This window comes from Ambystoma mexicanum, chromosome 9 (assembly GCF_040938575.1).
Source record: "Ambystoma mexicanum isolate Mex_15411 chromosome 9, UKY_AmexF1_1, whole genome shotgun sequence".
Lineage (NCBI taxonomy): Eukaryota > Metazoa > Chordata > Amphibia > Caudata > Ambystomatidae > Ambystoma > Ambystoma mexicanum.
This window is the reverse complement of record NC_090931.1, coordinates 667,583,119-667,602,677: the sequence shown is the minus strand read 5'-3', so window position 1 is coordinate 667,602,677 and position 19,559 is coordinate 667,583,119. Positions and strand designations below refer to the sequence as shown.

The 19,559-nt window shown below is 48.6% G+C and overlaps 1 protein-coding gene across 8 annotated transcripts in view; it reads left to right on the top strand.

Annotated features, from left to right (window-relative positions):
- Positions 1–19,559, top strand: part of ALS2 (alsin Rho guanine nucleotide exchange factor ALS2) — a 1,241,906-nt gene that overhangs the window by 365,119 nt on the left and 857,228 nt on the right. For all 8 annotated transcript variants that reach the window (XM_069615500.1, XM_069615498.1, XM_069615499.1 and 5 more), the window contains one exon: positions 5,244–5,321. In XM_069615500.1, coding sequence (XP_069471601.1) covers positions 5,244–5,321 — 78 coding nt within the window. The remainder of the gene's footprint in view (positions 1–5,243; positions 5,322–19,559) is intronic.

Sequence of the window (19,559 nt, the reverse complement as noted above, 5' to 3'; positions counted from 1 at the left end):
TTCAACCACAGTCACTAGAAATATATACACCTCCCTAATTAATTATTGGACAAGTCTATGTTAAGACACCAATTATTTAGCAAAACAGAGGCGAGCGTGTAACCATAGATGGCACTCCAATAATTTGTTAAAAGAAGGGAGAGAAAAGGCAGAATAGGAAAATCACACAGTACCAACACGTTTAAAGAACCACAGCAAGTCAGGAAAGGCAGGGTCTACTGTAGAGCAAAAAGTTCATAGGCCAGGCCCACTCTTTGAGAGAGCAAGGCGGAATGTGCCCAAGATCACACAGTGGAAATGCACTCAAAGTCTTTGCAGGAAAGTCAAAAAGAGGTTGGATCAAGTTAGAAAGGTAATGTTAACGGGTCCGAGGTCACCCCAGGATAGAGAGTCAAGGATTTACGGGACACCTTGGACAGTCTGTTGCAAGGGAGACCATGCGGGACACAGTACCTGAAATGGTGAGAAAGCTCCAGCGGGTGTAGTTGTTCCTGGCAGCGGGTGCAAGTCAGGGCTTCGTCCAGGGGAAGAGAATATCTCGACGTGGAGGAAAGCTGGAGGTCGTTGCACTGCCAGGGAAGAAACCAGCCACGGAGTTTACCGGTTAATAGGTACTACGATTTGACCACGAGACGATCCAGGAAGGCAAAAAAAGCAAACTGGTTGGTCCCACCAGCTCAAAGGGAAGAAGACTCTCCTGGAAGAAGATCTTCTCTGTCGTCGGGAAAGTGGTGAGTTTCGTACAGCAGGGCTTCACCGGTGGTGTCGTCGTAGATGGCTCAGCCTCTCCCCTCTTTGGATTCTTTAGGTCCTGTGGCGACTTCTGAAGTTCCAGTCCCCAAAGCCCTGCTTTTATGCAGAAAAACACTCATTCATCAGCCTAGCTGTCAATCAAACATGCTAAGTGGTGAGCCGGGCGGCTCACCACTGGGACAGTCGCACAAGAGTGCGACTTGAGTTGCCAAGGCAACTCAGTCCAGGGTGCCTATTCCCCCCCCTCCCACACATCCTGTAGACCCAGACAGAGTGGCACCACTTTTGGAGGCTTCTGTGCAGAAGCCCGCCAAAAGTGGAACAAAGGGCTCAACTTGGGTTGGAGTTACAGAGGCGAACACAAAAGCCATTTTAAAACCCGAGTCCTGGCAAAAAGACCCAACCGGGGAATAAATATTAAATAAATAACCCAGCGGTATCTTTAACATTGCACCAAAAAAGTGGTGCGTTTAAAATGAATGGGAAAATCCCATAGGAAATATTCTGGTGGAATATTTTGCGTGGTAACCACTGCCACCAGCCAGAACCTCGACAAGGGGGGGACTGGACAGTGCCCCCTTGGAAAACAGACCCAGGGGCAATCGAATTACCCCTACCAGTACTTCCACAAAATGATGGTTTGTACTGGTTCTGTTCACAATTTGAGACTAGTAAAGTCAATGGTGACTTTACATGCCCTGGGAGACAGTAGTCAGTCCCAGGGTATGGAATTGGGGGTCACTATGACACCCCTGTGTTACTGCACTGAGGGTGCTGTGTGACACACGTACCAAAAACACATGAAGCCCTATGGAGTTAAAGACCCCATAGCCCATAAAACACATTACAAAGTCAAAGGACATTCTCAAATCATGCCTAAGAGTGGGAGAAAGAGTCTAACTCTTAGCAGGAGAAAAAAAGAAACCCCAAAAATCCAGCAAAGCTGCCCGGGGACTCACTAGGTTGGTACAGAGAATTCTCCCCAACACCCAGGTAAAGGTCGCCAAGGAGGATTGTCTTGGAAGTTGGTTTCGAATTGGACGAGAGGAGCTGAAGGATGTCCTCTTTAAAGGAGAAAAGTGGTTCTGGGGGCACGGTAGATGAGGTGTAGTGTTCTCGTGGAGGTGTGTGAGTGAGATTTAATTTAATGGACAACAGTACTCCTGAAGAGATCGTAAAGTTACATAATTCTCTAATGGGAAGAGACTCTCTAGCGATCAGGGCCACCCCCCACCTCTTGAGTCCACTCAGTCTTTGCGGTAGATGCTGTAATTTGGCGGTAAGGCTAGTGATAGGGCTGGGCCAGATGCAGCGGTAAGCCATGTTTCGGAGATGGCTAATAGGTCAGGGAAGTTTGGCGGTATTGTAAATGTAATCTGGTGGAGTAGTAAAACATCTGGTAGTGGTAATAATGAGACAATTTACAATACCATCAAACTTTTATTTGAGCCCATTGTGTTTTAGGAAATTAGGGGGAATCCCCGGTTTATCCATTACTAGTTATTTTGTTATATACTTTTGTTATATACTTTATTTCTGCATATTTATGGTGTATTTTTAACAACGTAGTTGACAGTGTAATGTGATTCTAAAACAAAACTAAGTAAAGGATGTACATATCATAGTTAACTTAACTGTGTAGTGTATTTTATTGTGTTTGTGTATGGAACTAATTGTACTTTGGTACCTGGCCATCCATTCCTAAGCATGAAGCCTGACTTCTCATCTACATTACCGATTTAGAGAGTTTGGTCCAACTTGTTACTGTTAATTAACTAAGCATAGGTCCCTTTACACCCCTCACCACAGAACTGTGGAAAAACTTCCCTAACACCGTTGGTGCGGTGGGTACTGCTAGATCCATTGGCCTGAAGGTATTTTCAAGTATTTCCATCTTCAAGGGCTTGCCCGTGCTGCTTGAATATTGAGCATCACATATTTCTGGCTTCTCAGCGTGGTTGATATCCGGGCTAGAACTTGTGTACCCTTGACCCTGATATCGTTCTCCCAGCACGGAGACCTCCAGTGGCATGTCCGGCTGCACTTTAACAAACTGTGACCTTTGACATTTGACTTAACGTCCCCATTGCTCTCACTGAAATCAGATGTGGCAAAATCTGTTAATTGACCTTCATGCCTTCAGGGGGTCCCTCCCTGTAACTTTGCTTGTTGTCCAGTTCCTCTGAAGTCAGGGTCTTCATTTGCTGACCATGCACATCTGACTGACAACCCACGGCTTTCCCTACTGCTGTTCAAAGGACTCCACCCTGCAGGCCCCTCAACGGTTAGGCTCCAACTTTTTTTCTTTAACAGTTATTCTCCTTAGACTTCCCCACATCCTGCTTTATGCAGTGGTTCTGTTCTCCTGGTGCTTCCAGGCTCCTGCGCTGACCTTGACATCCATCTTACTACTGTGATCTCTTCTGCTGCTGCTTATGGGGATTACTCTGCCGGCTTTGAAACTGTGCTGTTCCAAGTTGACTTATTCTGGGTTTTCCTGCTAGGGGTCCCCTTCTCAGCTTTGGACTTTAGTTTTGTTTTTTTGTGGCTGTAGGGCTCCCGTACGGATATTGCTCATCCAGATCAGACCCACTGCAGTCCCTTCTAGTGATCTCACTATTAACCTCTGCAATCGCTCGTTAAGGGATTGGTTATTGGAATTGTGTGACATTTCTTCTTTTAGGTCCTCTCATCCCTCTGGAAGTTAGTTCTTTGGGTCCTTCACGGTTGTGGTGCCCAATGTGTAGACTGTGTGCCTACCTCCATTGGTTAACATTGGCCCATTGATTACTAAGCATCCATAGATTAACAGTTCGACATGAGGCTATTCCCCCCCCCAGTGTCCTGTTGGCCTCACTAGAAGTCCAGTTTGACTTTGTGGACTAGTGTGAATAGTCCTGATCCAGTGGGATCATTATTCTGGGCAGTTATTTGAATGTACTTACCTGTCAATATTTTGTAGTTCTTTTTTTGCACAACTTCATTATATTGTGTAGGCATTCCCTTCTTCTGTATTCATGAAATGTCTTTACTGTACCTTTTTAAACCAGCTCTTTTTCTGAAGTATTTCCTTGATCGCTTAGGCCATATGCCCCTTGGAGAGTCAGGGTAACTCGGAGGAATCACCTTTTAAATCAAGTAGAAATGGTGCATATGAGCCTTAGAAATAAGGCTTCAGAAAAATCTCTTTACCACCAGTAAATACAGCCTCGTTATGATGCCTCAATTTACTTCTAAACCCAGGCTGTCATTTAATGGAGCATCCTGCAGGGGAAAATCCTTTGTTCCCTGATCACAAAAATGATGCAGAAGCATACAGCCTCCTAAAAAACCAAAGGAGTTGCCTCGAGCCAGTAACTTAACACAAGGAGCCAAGCAGGGCGACTCTGGGGAAAGGACTACAAGGTACTGTTGGGCCAAACTGACCTCAGGGTTTTAGGGCCTCTCACAGGCACAACCCAAGAGTCCAGTCCTCAGTAAAGCCATCCATTGGGACTCAGTGTGAAAAGGATGTCAGAGAACTGTGACGGGAAAGGCAAAAGTGACAGGGGACGTTGTGAGTCACAGTTTAGGACTTTAATCCTAACCGTGATGAGGGCCAAAGCAACTTCAGTGGCTTTTCAAGGGCATGTACGGTTAGACTTTAACTGTAAAGTGGCAATTAGCAATTTGTGCAAATGGTTCTTCATAAAGTGTTTTTTCTAAGTGTAGTTCAGGTTTAAATCCCCAAAATGTATTCATGCCATAAATTCTCCCATACGTATGAACTAAAGGAGATGGGTCACAGAGTATGACAAGTTACTCAGTTTGGTATCTACTGTACTCCTAGTCCACAACAGACTCCTTTCCACCAACCCTGCTAACTTGGCTGTCTGTAAAGCAGAATCTGGGCAGATGGAAACAGACTGGTGAGAGAAGATCGCGGGGCAGAGATTAGCATAGGGATTGGTGTCACAAATTGAACTGATAGATTTTCTGTACAAAAGGCTCAGTCGTGCCCTCAGTTGAATTGCCAGGACTATGAAGGATTTAAATTATTGTGTTACAAAAATGAGCGCATTAGATTTCAAATCCAATTTCAAAGAGCCTATAAAATGTACAGGAGTGATTGGAGTAAGGTTTCATAATGGAGGTGTACCTGGAGGCCAAAGGGGATGATCCCTATCCTGGGATGGACATAGAAGGAAAGTGAAGGGTTAGAAACGTCTTCATTGATCCATAGGGCCTTTCTATAATTATGGCAGAAATGGGAATGTGTACTTGGGAGTACAATAGTAAGTACTGTGGGTAACTTAACTTTTACATTATAGGCCTTTACTATTTAGACTTCTGATGGACTGGCTGTGCACTTTGTCTGCATTGATGAATAAAAGCCAGGTGTGTAGAGAGATTCTGGTAGATCAGTGACTATCCTCCCAGTAATTGCTTACTTATATTGACTTCTGTTCTCATAGATAAACATTAACATTTATTTTCTCTTACGCTTCCAGGTGTTTTCCTGGGGCAGCAACTGCTGTGGGCAGCTTGGACATTTCCAGTCGCCTACCACGATTCCACGTCTTGCAAAGGTAAATTATTTTCCCATGTCCTTTTGAACAGTTCTGTATGTTTCGATGCAGCTCCTGTTAATGTTATTTGCGAATAACACCCTTTTTGCCAGAGCAAATTATCCCTTATGTTTGTATCTGTGTTTATTATAATATGTGTCCTTTTAGATCTGCAGACGTATCATTTACGCAGTTATTGTTTTATAGCGCAGGGTTCGAAATTGATAGCAGCTGGGAGCTATTGAGCTCCTGGTTATAGACCTGTGGAGCCTGGTTAGCTTGAAGCCAGCAGCTACCAGGAGCTACTTTTGACTCCACGGGTAAGGTGTGCTATTCAAACATAACTATGTGATATTAACTGTGAGGGTTGGGGAATATGTATAAAAAAGAATAAATGACTCATCTAAGGGACACTTGAAGCATATTCCATAATATATGATAGATAAAAAGGTACTGTGCATCTTGCGCACAAGATTGATTTGCTACGCATTCGCTCCTGGTTCCTCAGAGGTAGCTCCTGCCTATTGGATGATGCCTGATACCCAGGAGCTACTTCTTTCTTCTGGTCAGCAAATCCTAATTTTGACCCCTGTGGTTATTTCTTTTGAACCTTCTTCTGCAAAGTTACAGGCTTTTCTTTCCTTTGAATGGCAGGAGCAACTGACCTGTCTGCAAGTCTTAACTTTTTTGTATGATTCCCTTCTATTTCCAACTGCAGTAACCCACCTGGTAGTCGGAATGGAAACTGCAATAGCACTCTTAAAAAGTGTGATGCAAGGATGAGCGGACCGTCCCTCACATGCTGCTTCCTGTCCATTCAGCTTTGTCCTCCTATCTACTATAAAGGACCAGTGCATATTGCAAGGGATTTTCCTTATCTGTGCCTTTCTTTTTCAGTTGCGTTGCTATAGTATTTGGGCTTTGAAAGCGTGACACTGAAAATGGCTTTGTTTGTGTAAATCTATTCAACTTACTAAACCTCGAATGCTATTGTTCTGTTACTTGTAATTCAGGCTCAGTATCAGGAATTCAAGGGAAGGCGTGGAGAAGAGTACTACTTGCCAGGTACTCCGATAGTCCTGGAGGATATTGCTGGTGCTGGTGGGAAGCCGTCAGGTCGCTAGTGAACATTGCTATAACTGATGCAGCAGGGAGATAGCGTTAGACTGGATCTGTAAGGGATCTCTGCCAAAAAAGCAAGATGATGGATGCAGTGTGAACCCAGTGTCTCAAAGTAAAACAATCATGCAAAGACTTGTTTTGTATTAGGTACACCAAAAGTGATGTGCTATTCTACAGGAACTTCAAGGAGATGCCTCATTCGAGTGGATTGTGTCCTCCAACGTATTCCTCATCTTAGATGTATTAGCTTTGCTGCTCTTTGGAAATTCTTTCGGCAGAGGGCGCCGTGCATCGATGTCGATGGTCCCTCGAAGGCCTCCGTCGAGGGTGACGTCATCGGGTGTTAAGTAGCACGCGCGGCGCCCGTTGGCCTCAGTTCCGTTTTTCCGCAGTATACGTTGCTTCGGACATTCGGCGCGCCTCGAGTTCTGTGAGAATATAGAAGAAACAAAATATGTCCTCGTCATCAATGCCGACCACGACCCCGAAATCGGGATTCAAAAAGTGCAAATCGTGCAGGTCAAAAATGTCGATCACGGACCCGCATCGAGAGTGTTTGTGGTGCCTCGGTGAAGGCCACGACATGGAAGCCTGTACGAAGTGTCAGGCGATGACTGGGAAGGTCTTGCGAGAGAGGAGAGGAAAGCTACAGGTAGGTCGAAAAACCGATCGAAAACCCTCTAGCGTCGAGTCGAGATCCTGTGAGGAGAATTCTCCTTGACGCGAAAGGCATCGATCGAGGTCGCGTAGCGATTCCCATCGCTCGTCGTCTTCGTCAAAAAGATCGAAGAAACGACGCCAGAGGTCTGCCTCCACCTCGTCGTCAGACGAGTCACCAAAAAAGATGAAATGCCCCACGAAACATTAGTCTACCGAAGAGTGGGAAGCATTCACTGTCAAAATGATGGAGGTGTTTGAAAAAGCGAAGCCTAGGTCCATGCCTTCTTCAGAAGCTGGCCGGGAGCGTCATCGCTCCGACACTCGCACGCCCTCGAGCCCGGGTGATTGAAAAAGGAAGGATAGGGAACCTTCCAGGACGCCGAGTGAAAAACGCTCGAGTCGAGTCGACCGCTCGAGGTCATCGATGCCGTCCGAGACCCATCATACCTCGAAGGGAAAATCTTCGAAGGTCGCCTCGACGCCCTCGAAGCAGATCCTTATCGACGTCGACGCCGAAACCCTCAGCGCCAAAGGCTCCAGCCAAGCCAGGGAAGCCAGAAAAAGAGAAGGATAAGGTTACAAAACCGGTATTGTCCTCAGAGCCAGGTTCTAGACCTCTTCCTCCTCCTCTTCCAGAGAAGGTTTTCAAGCCTCTCCCCAGAAAGGAGTTTTTCAAATCCCTCACCTCAATTTTTGAGGAACAGGAGAGATCTGATGAGGAGAATGTACCTTTTGGGCTGGAATATGGCACCCCAAATGTCCCAGAATGCTTCATTTCAGAAGAAAGCAGAATGAGGGACTTGGTGGAATCATTCCGCAATGCAAGTGGCATTGACACATCTCCTGACTCCTGAAAACAACTTTGGCAGGCCAGAACCAGGAGAGCATGCCAGTCCATCATACCATCAATGAATGACAAAGGTATTAGATTACTTAGGATGGGCTAGACCATCAGCCCAATTCATCCAGGATGATTTAACAGATATATTGGACCATGGTCCCACCGAAGACCCAGTACTACCCTTCCATGTAGCCCTGAAAAATAGGGTGGCCAAGAATTGGGAAACTCTGGATTCTATTCCTCTGGTAAATAAATCCCTCACCTCAAAATACCACCCAGCCAGTAGCGACCCCGGCTATCTGTCCAAACACCCAGCTTCCGAGAGTCTGGTCATACAGGCAGCCACAGCTTCTAACAAACTTGCATACCCGTCTATCCCTCCAGACAGGGACGATAAGCGTGTGGATGGTTGGGCACGGAAGGTATTTTCAGCCGGGAGCATGGCATTAAAATCTGCCAACTCCACATGTGCCTTGGCAAAATTTTCATACACTCTTTGGGAGTGCATTGCAATGGCGGCGGAGCACATACCGGAAGGGGAAGAAAGGGAAGGGTTCCTAGCCATCGTTGGAGATGGAAAGGAAGCCATGCAGGAATCCCTTCAATCTGGATTGGACACTGCGGATAGTGTAAGCAGGTCCATGGGCACTAGCACGGTAATGCGCAGATTTGCGTGGTTACGGAAGTCGGGTTTCGCACCGGACGTACAGAACCACCTTCTGAACATGCCTTTTGACGGGTCTCACCTTTTTGGCAACAAGGCTGACGAGAGCCTTGAGAGGTTGTAGACCTCAAAAGCAGCTGCCAAATCCTTAGGAGCTGCTATTAGGCAACCTCAGCCTTTTCGTGCGCAAGGACAGTCATGGAGGGGACGATCCTATCGTTACTATACCACCTCATATGGAAAGGCGAGAGGAATGGCCAGTCTAAGGGGCCAGAAAAAGGCCACTCGTGGTGGACGAGGAAAATGTGCTAAACCAGCTCCAGCTGCAGTCTCACTGCCATCAGCGGCTGCAACATCCGCCACAAAACCGCTTTGAGGACTTGCATCACAAAACACCTGTAGGGGGCAGGCTGTCAAAGCATCCGCAAGAATGGTGAGCCATTACTTCAGATGTTTGGGCTCTAGAAATAATAGCCCAAGGTTACTGCCTTCCTTTTCTAACGCAACCTCAAAGCAATCCACCAGGGAGACACCCGTTGAAGTTTTCAAACCCGCTCCTACAGCAGGAGGTTTTAACCCTGCTGGAGAAAGGTGCTATATAACTAGTACCTGCAGCGGAGAGGAACAAGGGATGGTACTCCCTGTATTTTTTGATCCCCCAAAAAGGACGAAGGATTGAGACCCATCTTGGACTTAAGAAACTTGAACAAGTTCCTCAGAAAGGATAAGTTCAAGATGGTTACCCTTTCTCAGATCCTTCAGGCCCTTCAACTTCAGGACTGGTTGGTGGCATAGGACGTCCAGGATGCTTATTTTCATGTGCCGATTCATCTCAAACACAGAAAATACCTGAGGTTCGTAGTTGGCGACTCAAATTATCAGTTTCGAGTCCTGCCATTCGGGTTGACCTCCGCCCTAAGAGTTTTCACCAAGTTAATGGTAGTGGTGGCAGCACACCTCAGGAGTGGGGGGATTCAAGTCTACCCCTACCTGGACGATTGGTTGATCAGAACGCGTTCTGCCGAGCAAGCACTGGATCATCTGAAAATCACCTGCCACTTCCTCCCCAAACTGGGCTTCTCCCTCAATTTCAAGAAGTCACAGAGGACACCTTCCCAACAGCTTCAGTACATAGGAGCTGTATTAGACACGTCCTTGGGAAAGAGCTTGCCTCCCAAGTAGAGGGCTCAAGACATTCTTCAGATGGTTTACAAATTTCAAAATGGCCAAAATCTCCAGGCTTATGACTTTTTAAGGTTGCTTGGCCTCATGGCATCCTGCATCTTCCTGGTGCCAGAGGCATGGTTGAGGATGAGATCCCTCCAATGGGCTCTAAAGACTCAGTGGTCTCAATTTTCAGGTCAAATGACGGATCCTCTTCAGAATCCGAACAGGGTCCGACAAGACCTTTTATGGTGGACCTGTACAGAGAACATCCTAAAAGGAGAACCTTTTTGGCAACCATGGCCGGAGATCACAGTAGTGACAGACGCCTCGCTCATGGGGTGGGCAGCTCATGCCAACGATTTGACAATCAACGGTCGTTGGTCTCCATCGGAGTCCAAACTACATATCAACCTTTTAGAGCTGAGGGCGATCAGACTAGCGCTGAAGGCCTTCCTGCCATCTGTCAGGGGAAAGAATGTCCTGATAATGATGGACAATACGGTGGCCATGCATTACCTAAACAAAAGAGGAGGTGTGGGGTCACTACCTCTGTGCTGAGAGGCAATGCAGCTCTGGTATTGGGCAATTCAGGAAGGAATCTCTTTAACGGCAATTCATCTAGCCGGGGAAGAGAATATAACGGCAGATGATCTAAGCAGGCAGAGAACGGTATCCCACGAATGGGAACTGGCTCAGGAAGTCATTCAAGAGATCTTCGCCCTTTGGGGAACCCCTCAAGTAGACCTGTTTGCAACCGAAATCAACCGAAAATGCGAAAGGTATTGCTCAAGGGAATTTCCCCCGAGAGGAGCCCTGGGGGACGCGTTTGTGGTGGAGTGGAATTTCCCACTATTGTACGCGTTCCCTCCGATTCCCATCATTCCTCAGGTCATCGGGAGGCTGAGAAGGTTTCGGAGCCACATGATCCTAATTGCCCCGGATTGGGGCAGGAGTACGTGGTACCCAGACCTTCTAGACATGTCCATCTGTCCTCCAGTACGTCTTCCTCAGAGAGAGAACCTGCTCTCTCAAATAGAGGGTCAGGTTCTCCATCCAGAGGTCAAAACGCTCAACCTTCATGCTTGATATCTGAAAGGCTGAGATACAGGGATTGGGACCTTCCAGATGACGTTATGGAGGTGTTGCTTTCGGCAAGAAGGCCAGCAACAAAGTCTCTATACCGTTGCCGTTGGAAAAAGTTTTGCAACTGGTGCAGAGAAAATAATGTCGATCCTTTTCTATGTTCTATTACGGAAGTATTATCTTTCCTTCTGACCCTAGCACATAGAGGTCTGAATATCAGAACGATATAAGGTTACCTTGCGGCGCTTTCCATTTTCAAGTGCTCATCGGAAGAATGCTCCTACTTCAAAATTCCTTTGATAATACAATTCTTAAAAGGACTCACTAATGTGTTTCCACCTCACCCATTTCAAGTACCGATCTGGGATCTAAATTTAGGCCTAAAATTCTTAATGTGTGCTCCTTTTGACCCTATGCACACGTGTCCATTAAGATTACTAACGTGGAAAACAGCCTTCTTGGTTGCTCTAACATCAGTAAGAAGAGTGAGTGAATTGCAGGCACTGTCTTCTGGGCCACCCTATACTTTGTTCCATAAGGACAGAGTTGTGTTGAGGGTAAAACCCTAATTTTTACCGAAAGTAATATCTGATTTTCATTTAAGTCAGAAAATTGTCTTACCCGCATTCTATCCCCCACCCCATCCTTCGAAGGAGGAGGAAAGATTACACAGGTTGGATCCAAAAAGAGCTTTAAGCTTTTACATCTCTAGACTTTCCAGACTTAGAGTGGACAATCAGCTGTTTATAGGTTACACAGGAAGGAAACAGGGTCAATCGGTGACAAAACCGACAATTTCCACGCTAGATCGTACTTTGCATTTCAGAATGCTACAGACTAGCTCAAAAAGACCCTGCGGAAGGGTTAAGGGCTCATTCCACCAGAGACATCGCCTCCTCCACGGCCCTTCAAAGAGGTGTTCCAATAAGATCCATTTGCGAAGCAGCAACTTGGTCTTCGCTACACACCTTCTCAAAATTCGATAACCTGGATGCTTCCCAGTCTAGGGAGCTAACTTTTGGAAAAGCAGTACTATACTCAGCCATCTAAGAGTATCGAAAAATCTACCCCCTCCTCCAGAGGAATTGTCCATACTGCTTTGGGAGTCTATCTAAGATGAGGAATACGTTGGAGGACACAATCCACTCGAAGAACAAGTTACTTACCAACTGGTAACGTTCTTTCGATTGGATGTTCCTCCAACGTATTCCTCATCGCCCTCCCAGCCTACCCCTCTGTAGATTTTCCGGGTTATTGCCATCTCAAATCTCGCAAGGCTCATACCTGTCTGCCGGCACAATCTACACAGTATAAGATCAAAGATAAAAAAGGGGAAAAACAGAACTGAGGCCAACGGGCGCCGCGCGTGCTACTTATACACCCGATGATGTCACCCTCGACGGAGGCCTTCGAGGGACCATCGACTCAACGACATCGACGCACAACGCCCTCTGCCGAACAAATTTCCGAAGAGCAGCAGAGCTGGATGGAATACATCTAAGATGAGGAATACAATACGTTGGAGGAACATCCAATCGAAAGAACGTTACCAGTTGGTAAGGAACTTGTTCTTCTCTTCATTGCTTCATTACTGAAGTTCAATGAAGGTTTTTCTCTTTGTTCCTGTACTGTTCATCTGCCTATTTGCCTCCTTTTCAACCGGCTGACTCCTCGCCTTGTATCCAGTATTCCCTATTTCATATATCCGTTATCTTTCATAATCGTGTGGCATTCTATAGGTCTTATTAACAGCATTACAGATCTCCCATGACGCCAATTAGGGTTGTGAGGAACAACCATTGTCCATTCTTTGGGGAATCAAAGTACCAACTACCGCTTGATCGTGACCAGACCATGATACCCAGTCAGCTCTTGACAGATTGGTTCAGATTACGGTCCACTCACTGGACTTGCTGCCATGTATGTGAGATGCCTTTGTGAGGGAGGCAGTGGAACATGACCTTTGTTTAAAAGTGCTGATGAAGTATAAAAAGTAGGAGCCATGTGGTAGGAAGGTCTTTTATCGGTACAGATCAGAAGGGAGCCCCACACATTTCTAACCCTTTTAGTGGCTGTTTGTTAGGGGATTCCTACTCCTGTGGTAATAACCCATATCAGGGTTTCATTGAAAAGTGCAGGATAGTTCCCTTTGGTGCTAAATAATTTGTCTCCATTTGTTCTTCTGATGTCTCTGGTACCAGACAATGTGGTCGTTGCTGATAGGACATTTTCTCTCTAGGGTTGACTACCTGTACAAGGTAGCTCAGTCTTCTTCTTTTTTACTTCTTTGAGGTCCTAGTGCATTGACTCCTTTGTGACCCAGAAGCAGTTTTGGTTTAGGCCAAGTCTTGGCACAAGGGTCCGACTATTGGTTCTGTGCTAGCAAACTAGAACAACATGGGTCCCTCCTATGATGAGCTCAAAAGCTGAGCTCCCCTCTGAGGACTGACTCTTTTGGTGCATCATTGAAAATGGAAGCACTTTGAAAGCGTGAGAACATTTGCAGGAGTGATATAGGCTCTGGTAGTTTTCACTGAAAATGTACTTCTCTTTTCAAAAGTAAGAGTTCATCTGCACTTTGGGCCCTCATTTCTATGAAACACTACAGATTTTCAGAAATGTTTTGCACTTTATGAATTGCATTCATTACACTGAAGTATTGGGTGGAAACACTGAAAAACTGTATGTCCTTTTTAAAAAGTAACATCGGGAGACCGCTAGGGGGCGTGTACCAGCATGAACACGTGAAGACGTCACTCCGTTCTGAGCTGTTGGGCCAACTGACTTTCGTTCTCCCCCCGGTGGAGAGCGGGTTGCCTAATGCCGCCTTGGGGCTCCCTCGTCCCCTAAGGTGTTGGAAATAGTGATCCCCACAGGCCTGGTGAGATATGGAGGCAGGAGGGGCTGAATAGAGACTGAGCCTGCATCAGTGAGAGCCCAGGCGTCCCACTCCGTGGGGAGCGCTATTGGACGCAGCATAAAGCCGATACAGAAACCAGAGAGCGTCTTGGATCCCTGACAGCCTCCCGAGCACTAACTGGCTGGTGAGCCGTGTGAAGGTGTTTGGGCACTGGGACCTCCGGCTGATAGAGCAACCGTCAACAGGGGCCGGACTGAGTGGCGTGAGTGGCACACCCGAGGGAAGCAAGTGGACATGCCCACAGTGGAAGCATCGCAGTGGGAGAAGGGGTCCGGAGCCGGCTCCTGGCCCACACCCGAGAAGCATCCGGAGACGCCACCCGCAGGGAGACCGCGTATTCACCTACGTGGGTGACCACAAATAGAAGTATCACCTCCCGAGAACCACAGCGTAACACACTCCCAGTGAGTGCCCAGAGAAGGTGACGAGCTGGTGAATGAAGGGAGGCAGGGACACAGAGAGCTACATTCAGGGAGCGACCCGACCACCATGAAAGTAGGTTGCCGTAAAAGTGAGCTGCAGGGGCCTGTGCCATTGGGGGCAGGGCCCAGTGGGAGGTCCTGAGACTAAGGGGGAAGATCATTGAGAGAGCCACCCGGACCTAGAGAGGAAGAACGGAGCTTCCAGGGACGGTATCAACTTCCTGTCAAATGTCGGAGGAGCAACCCGCCCACGAAGCAGAGGGGCCAGCAGGTGAGAAGACGCTGGGAGCCCTTGCCACCCGGGACAGGGCCCGACGGTAACTCAAGCGGGAGAAAGAGAACACTGTTAAGTCTGTCACCTGGGCCCGGAGGGTGAAACTAAGGCCCTACTGTGGGCCGCTGACTTTACATTAATCACTAGATGGCGGAGGCCTCCCAGGACTGGCTCTAAACTGCACCGCGACCTGAGAGCCACATATAATCTAAGAGTCCCTGCAATGCATCGAGCACGGACAGGGTAGACAGCCTCTGTCTGAGAACGAGAGCCAGCGGGAGAGGCAAGGAACTGTGCAGGGTCCCCGAGTGAAACACTCACCCAGGTGAAGGAGGAGTTTGGGGCAGTGGAGTGTGCACATCGCATTTGCAGAATGCACCAGGCAAAAGACCGGAGGACCCAGCCTCCAACAGGGCGTAATAGTGAAAAGCATTGGGCGGCACCAGCTGGCCAAGTACTCTGGGAATAGAAACACAGAGCTCCAGTGAGAAGGTGGACCCGGGAGCCCACTGGGGGATGCCCACACCCAAATATCCAGCACGAATCCACGGCAAACTGACTAGGCGTCAGGCCCTGGGGGCACGGGGAAAGAGTGTCAGGACACAGAGGAGTGGTCCGGGGACACCACGCCCCACTACCCCAAACAACCCGGACTCATGGGGATGGACACGAGGCACAGGTGCCCTCCAAAAATTGAACTGGAAGCGGTACGATCTTGCAAAAGAACCGGGGTACCGCGGCGCCCCAACTAGGAGCCCCAGACATACCCCTTGAGTAAAACATTGAATGGACGCTCCAAGCGAAGGAGGGGGAGAGGCATCCCCAGAGAGGGCCCCCGAGCAACAGTGACCAAGCACAAGCGGGGAGAAGACCCTACCCAGGGGGGAACCTAGGCACCCTCCACGTGGCTGAACGGAAACTGAGATCAAACACCCAACAGCAGGAGCAAGCCCAGACAGGGTCACATATACCCGCTCCAGACCTCAGAGGTGTCAGGAGACAGATGCACAAGGCCGGGTGTGGACACCCCGACATCTTCGGAACACGGAGGACGAAGGACTGGGCCTCCCATACACAATAGTCCCTACCCACAAAATAAAGGAGAGCAGTGTCCCGCTGGACGTTCAGGCGGTGGAGGAGACACAAGGACAGACATTTTCCACAAGACCCAGGCACAGCTGTGAGACAGACCCACAGGGTCGGAGGAAGACGCCTCGACATACATTTCCACTGCTTTCGGACACAGCAGAAGGGTGGTTACACCCCAACGCGGAACCAGGGAGCGGCCCTGGAGGAGACACAGAGCCAGGTTCCTACCACAAGGAGAGCTCACACAGAGTTCTCTCTCTGCAGTGTTTTCGGAGGCCCTCAGGAACCATCCAGGGGTTGACCCTCCCTCCCCCCGTTCAGATGAAATGGCATCGGGGGAAGATACTCCAGCCCCCGCGGTGACCAGGGAAGACCTAAAGGACATATTTCAGGAGATCAAGGCAATTAGATCAGCCATACAAAGCCTCAATTTGTGACCTCAAGGGCAGGGTGGACCAACTCGAGGACAAAATGGAGGGAATGGAGAACAAACACCTACAGATAGACGTCCTCGATATGAAATACGAAGTGCGCCTAGCCGACCTCGAAATGAGGGGAAAGGAAACGTTGCTGAAGCTGGACGATTTAGAGAACAGAGAGAGGCGCAATAACCTATGCATCCTTGGTGTGAGAGAACAGAGAGGGGAACCGGCAGCCGAAGTTGGACGAAAGGTACAGGGCCTGATAAATCAGCTGTTCACCCTGGAAGGGGCCAAGGAGGAAGAGCTGGAAAGGGCCCACAGAGGCAGAGGTGGTAAGGGCCCAAGATCCATAGTGGTCCGCATCCATCGATTCAGGGGAAAAAAAGGAAGTCTCCGAAAAGGCAAAGCGCATGGGGAGCTTCATCTATGAAGGGGACACGATCAAGGTATTTCAGGACCTCTCGACCTTAACGTTACCCCATCGTAGAGACTGTCGTCTGCTCACACAATGGCTATCAGATACAGGTTGTCCTTCCCCTTTGCCTTGACCCTCGAACGTGGTGAAGTAGACTAAAGGGTAACAAATGGAAATGAAGCCATCCAGGTACTCCTGGTCATCACGAACGAAGAGGTGGCGGAGGATCAAGAAGGAGCGATGGCAGCGCCTCCGGACCAGCAGACGGGACCCAGTGGCCCGCCGGCCATAAAGAAGATGATGCAGGGCGGGCATGAAATTAAAAAAGTTTAATACCCCGCCTCACAAAGAGAGTGGGGACAACAGATGAAGACCGAGGAGCCACAGCATTTCGGACAGGGGTATTTGAAGGTGCTGAAACCCTGCCGGAGGGAGGTGTGGTGATAATGGGAACAACGGATGAGTAGTGTTTTTCTTCCTTAGTGGCTCACCCCTGGGTGATCCTCTCAAACAGCGAAATGTTCTGGGGAACGAAGGGGGGGTGGGATCTACACATGGACAGGCAGACCTAGGATACATGGGGGAGACGTGGTTCTCCATAGCACCGAGTGGTCAAGAAGGGACTTCACAGCTCTCTATGGCACACTGTGAGATTAAAGACCGGGTGGAGCTCCTCAAGGTAGGCTAGCTGAATGTAAAGGGTCTTAACTCACCCACAAAACGTTCTTTGCTTGGAAAGGAAATGAAAAACTCCGACCTAGACGTACTCCTGGTGCAAGAAACCCGTACAGTACTTGGGGAAGAAAGGCGCATCCCGGGTGGGCAGGGCTTCTGGGTCCCTTTAAAAAGGGCGGAGTGGGGATTTTGTTGAACACAAGGCTCGGACTCTCAGAACCAGTGGTCTGGATCCGAACAGATGGAAGTGCGTGATGGTTTCAGGGAATATGGAAGACACTAGAATTACTATAGCAACTCTCTACTGCCCAAATGTTGGCCAAATGCAGTTTCTGAGGCAAGCCATGGGAGAGGTCTTTGGCAGAACACAGGGTCTCCTCATCATAGGGGGAGATTTCAACATGTGGGCGGGCAGGGAGATAGACCATAGTGGTGGACATATCCCTACAGGGAGCAGGGGGGAGCCGCAACTAGTGGGTTGGTCGATTACATGTGGGACCAGGGGCTCATCAACGGGTGGAGGAACTCCCACCCCACGGTGAGAGGTTTTGCCTTCTACTCCTCAGTCCACGGCTCCAGAACAAGAATAGATTACCTCTTCATGGAACAGCAGCACATTAATAGGGTGGGTAATTGTGAGTATTTCCTGACCAGTTAGTCCGACCACGACCTGGTAGAGAGGAGGTAACCGTTTTAGGGTTGAAATCTTGGGAATCCCAATGGTGATGCAACAACCTCCTACTTCGGGACACAGTCTTTGTGGAGGAAATGAGAGACGACATTGGGGAATTCTTCGCACTCAACAACACAGGGGAAGTCGAGATGGGGATGATATGGGATGCTGCAAAGGCAACATGGAGGGGCCTCCTCATCAGGGAAGGTGCAGCCAAGAAAAGAATTAGCCTCCTAGAAAGGGTTGAGGGTAAAGAGGAAAAGAAAAGGGAAGAGTACCTTAAAGTGGCACAAGGTAAACGTCAGGAACTGAAAGAAATTGAGCTTGGTAGAGTTCTGTCCATCCTCCAATATCTGAAATCGAAATATTACGAAAAGGGGGATAAGGCAGATGCTATACTGGTGGCGAAACTTCGGGGCCAGAGAGCTGAGAGATGGTTGACTAGGATTTGGGGATAAGGGGACCAGAGGTCTTTGGGAGCAGGTGCAGTGCATAGGGAATTTGCCACATTTTATGAGATCTTATATGGGAAAAAAGAGGCCACTAACATAGACACACTCGGGACGTACCTCGAGGGGGTGCCTCCCCCGAGGGTCCACTCTGAGAAATCCCTTGAGCTAGATAAGCCCATTACACGGGAAGAGGTGTTAAAGGCGAAATCTGGACTGAAACTGGTGAAAGCACCGGGGTAGGATGGATATACGGCAGGGTTTTACAAGACCTTTGCAGGACCCCTGTCCGGACACCTAGCTGGCTTATATTACAATATTATGGCCACTGGGAGGGCCCCCCCCATCTTTCGGGAGGGCGTTGATTACAGTCATCCCTAAAGCAGACAGAGACCCTGAGGACTGCAAGTCCTATCGACCCATCTTCTTACTCCATGTGGATGCCAACATTTTTACTAGAATACTGGCCACGAGAATGGAGGGCCTTATGCCGAGACTCATCCACTCCGACCAGGTGGGTTTCATCCAAGGCAGACAGGGGGCGGACACCCTACGCAAGAAATTGCACCTCATGTGAGCAGCCATGGGAGAGGAGGGAAACCTGGTCCTGGTGGCCATAGATGCAGAGCAGGCCTTTGACTGGGCGGACTGCAGCTTTTTGAATGGGGTGCTCCAGAAATTCGGCTTTGGCAAAGGGATTCAGCAGGGCATCCAGGACTTATACGAGGGTTACAGTTAATGGGCATTTGTCCCGGACATTGCGGTTACAACAAGGGACGAGGCAGGGGTGTCCCTTGTCACCCCTGCTGTTCACCCTAATGATGGAAATATTGCCAGAATATCTGAAGAGATCCCTCACAATTAGAGGGCATCAGGATTGGTGGCAAAATATTTAAACTAGGGCTATATGCAGATGATGTCATGCTGCACCTGAGGCATCCCGTCCAGTTCATCCCTGCAGCCATGAAGGTGATCGAGGAGTTTAGGACATTTTTGGGGTTTAAGGTGAACATTGGAAAATAGGTGGTCTTTCCCTTTGACTCTGCCAGAAGTATAGAAGAATTTGAGCCCCTGGGGTTGCAGATCCAGTCGGAAGGGGTTAAATACCTTGGTATTAACATCGTCCGACCCGGGCAGGACCTGGGCCAGGCCAACTACCCTCCCTGATTGACAGATTATTTTCAGAAATGGAGGCGTGGGGGAATGGGCATTCGTCGTGGATGGGGAGGCTCAGTGAGATAAAAATAAATCTCCCCCAAGGGTTCTATACTTATTTCAAATGTTCCCGATCCGGGCCCTGGACGAACTCTTGAAAGAGGCCAAGCGACGTATCACTAGGTTCCTGTGGCAGGGCCAGAAACCCATGTTGGGGTATGGGACGCT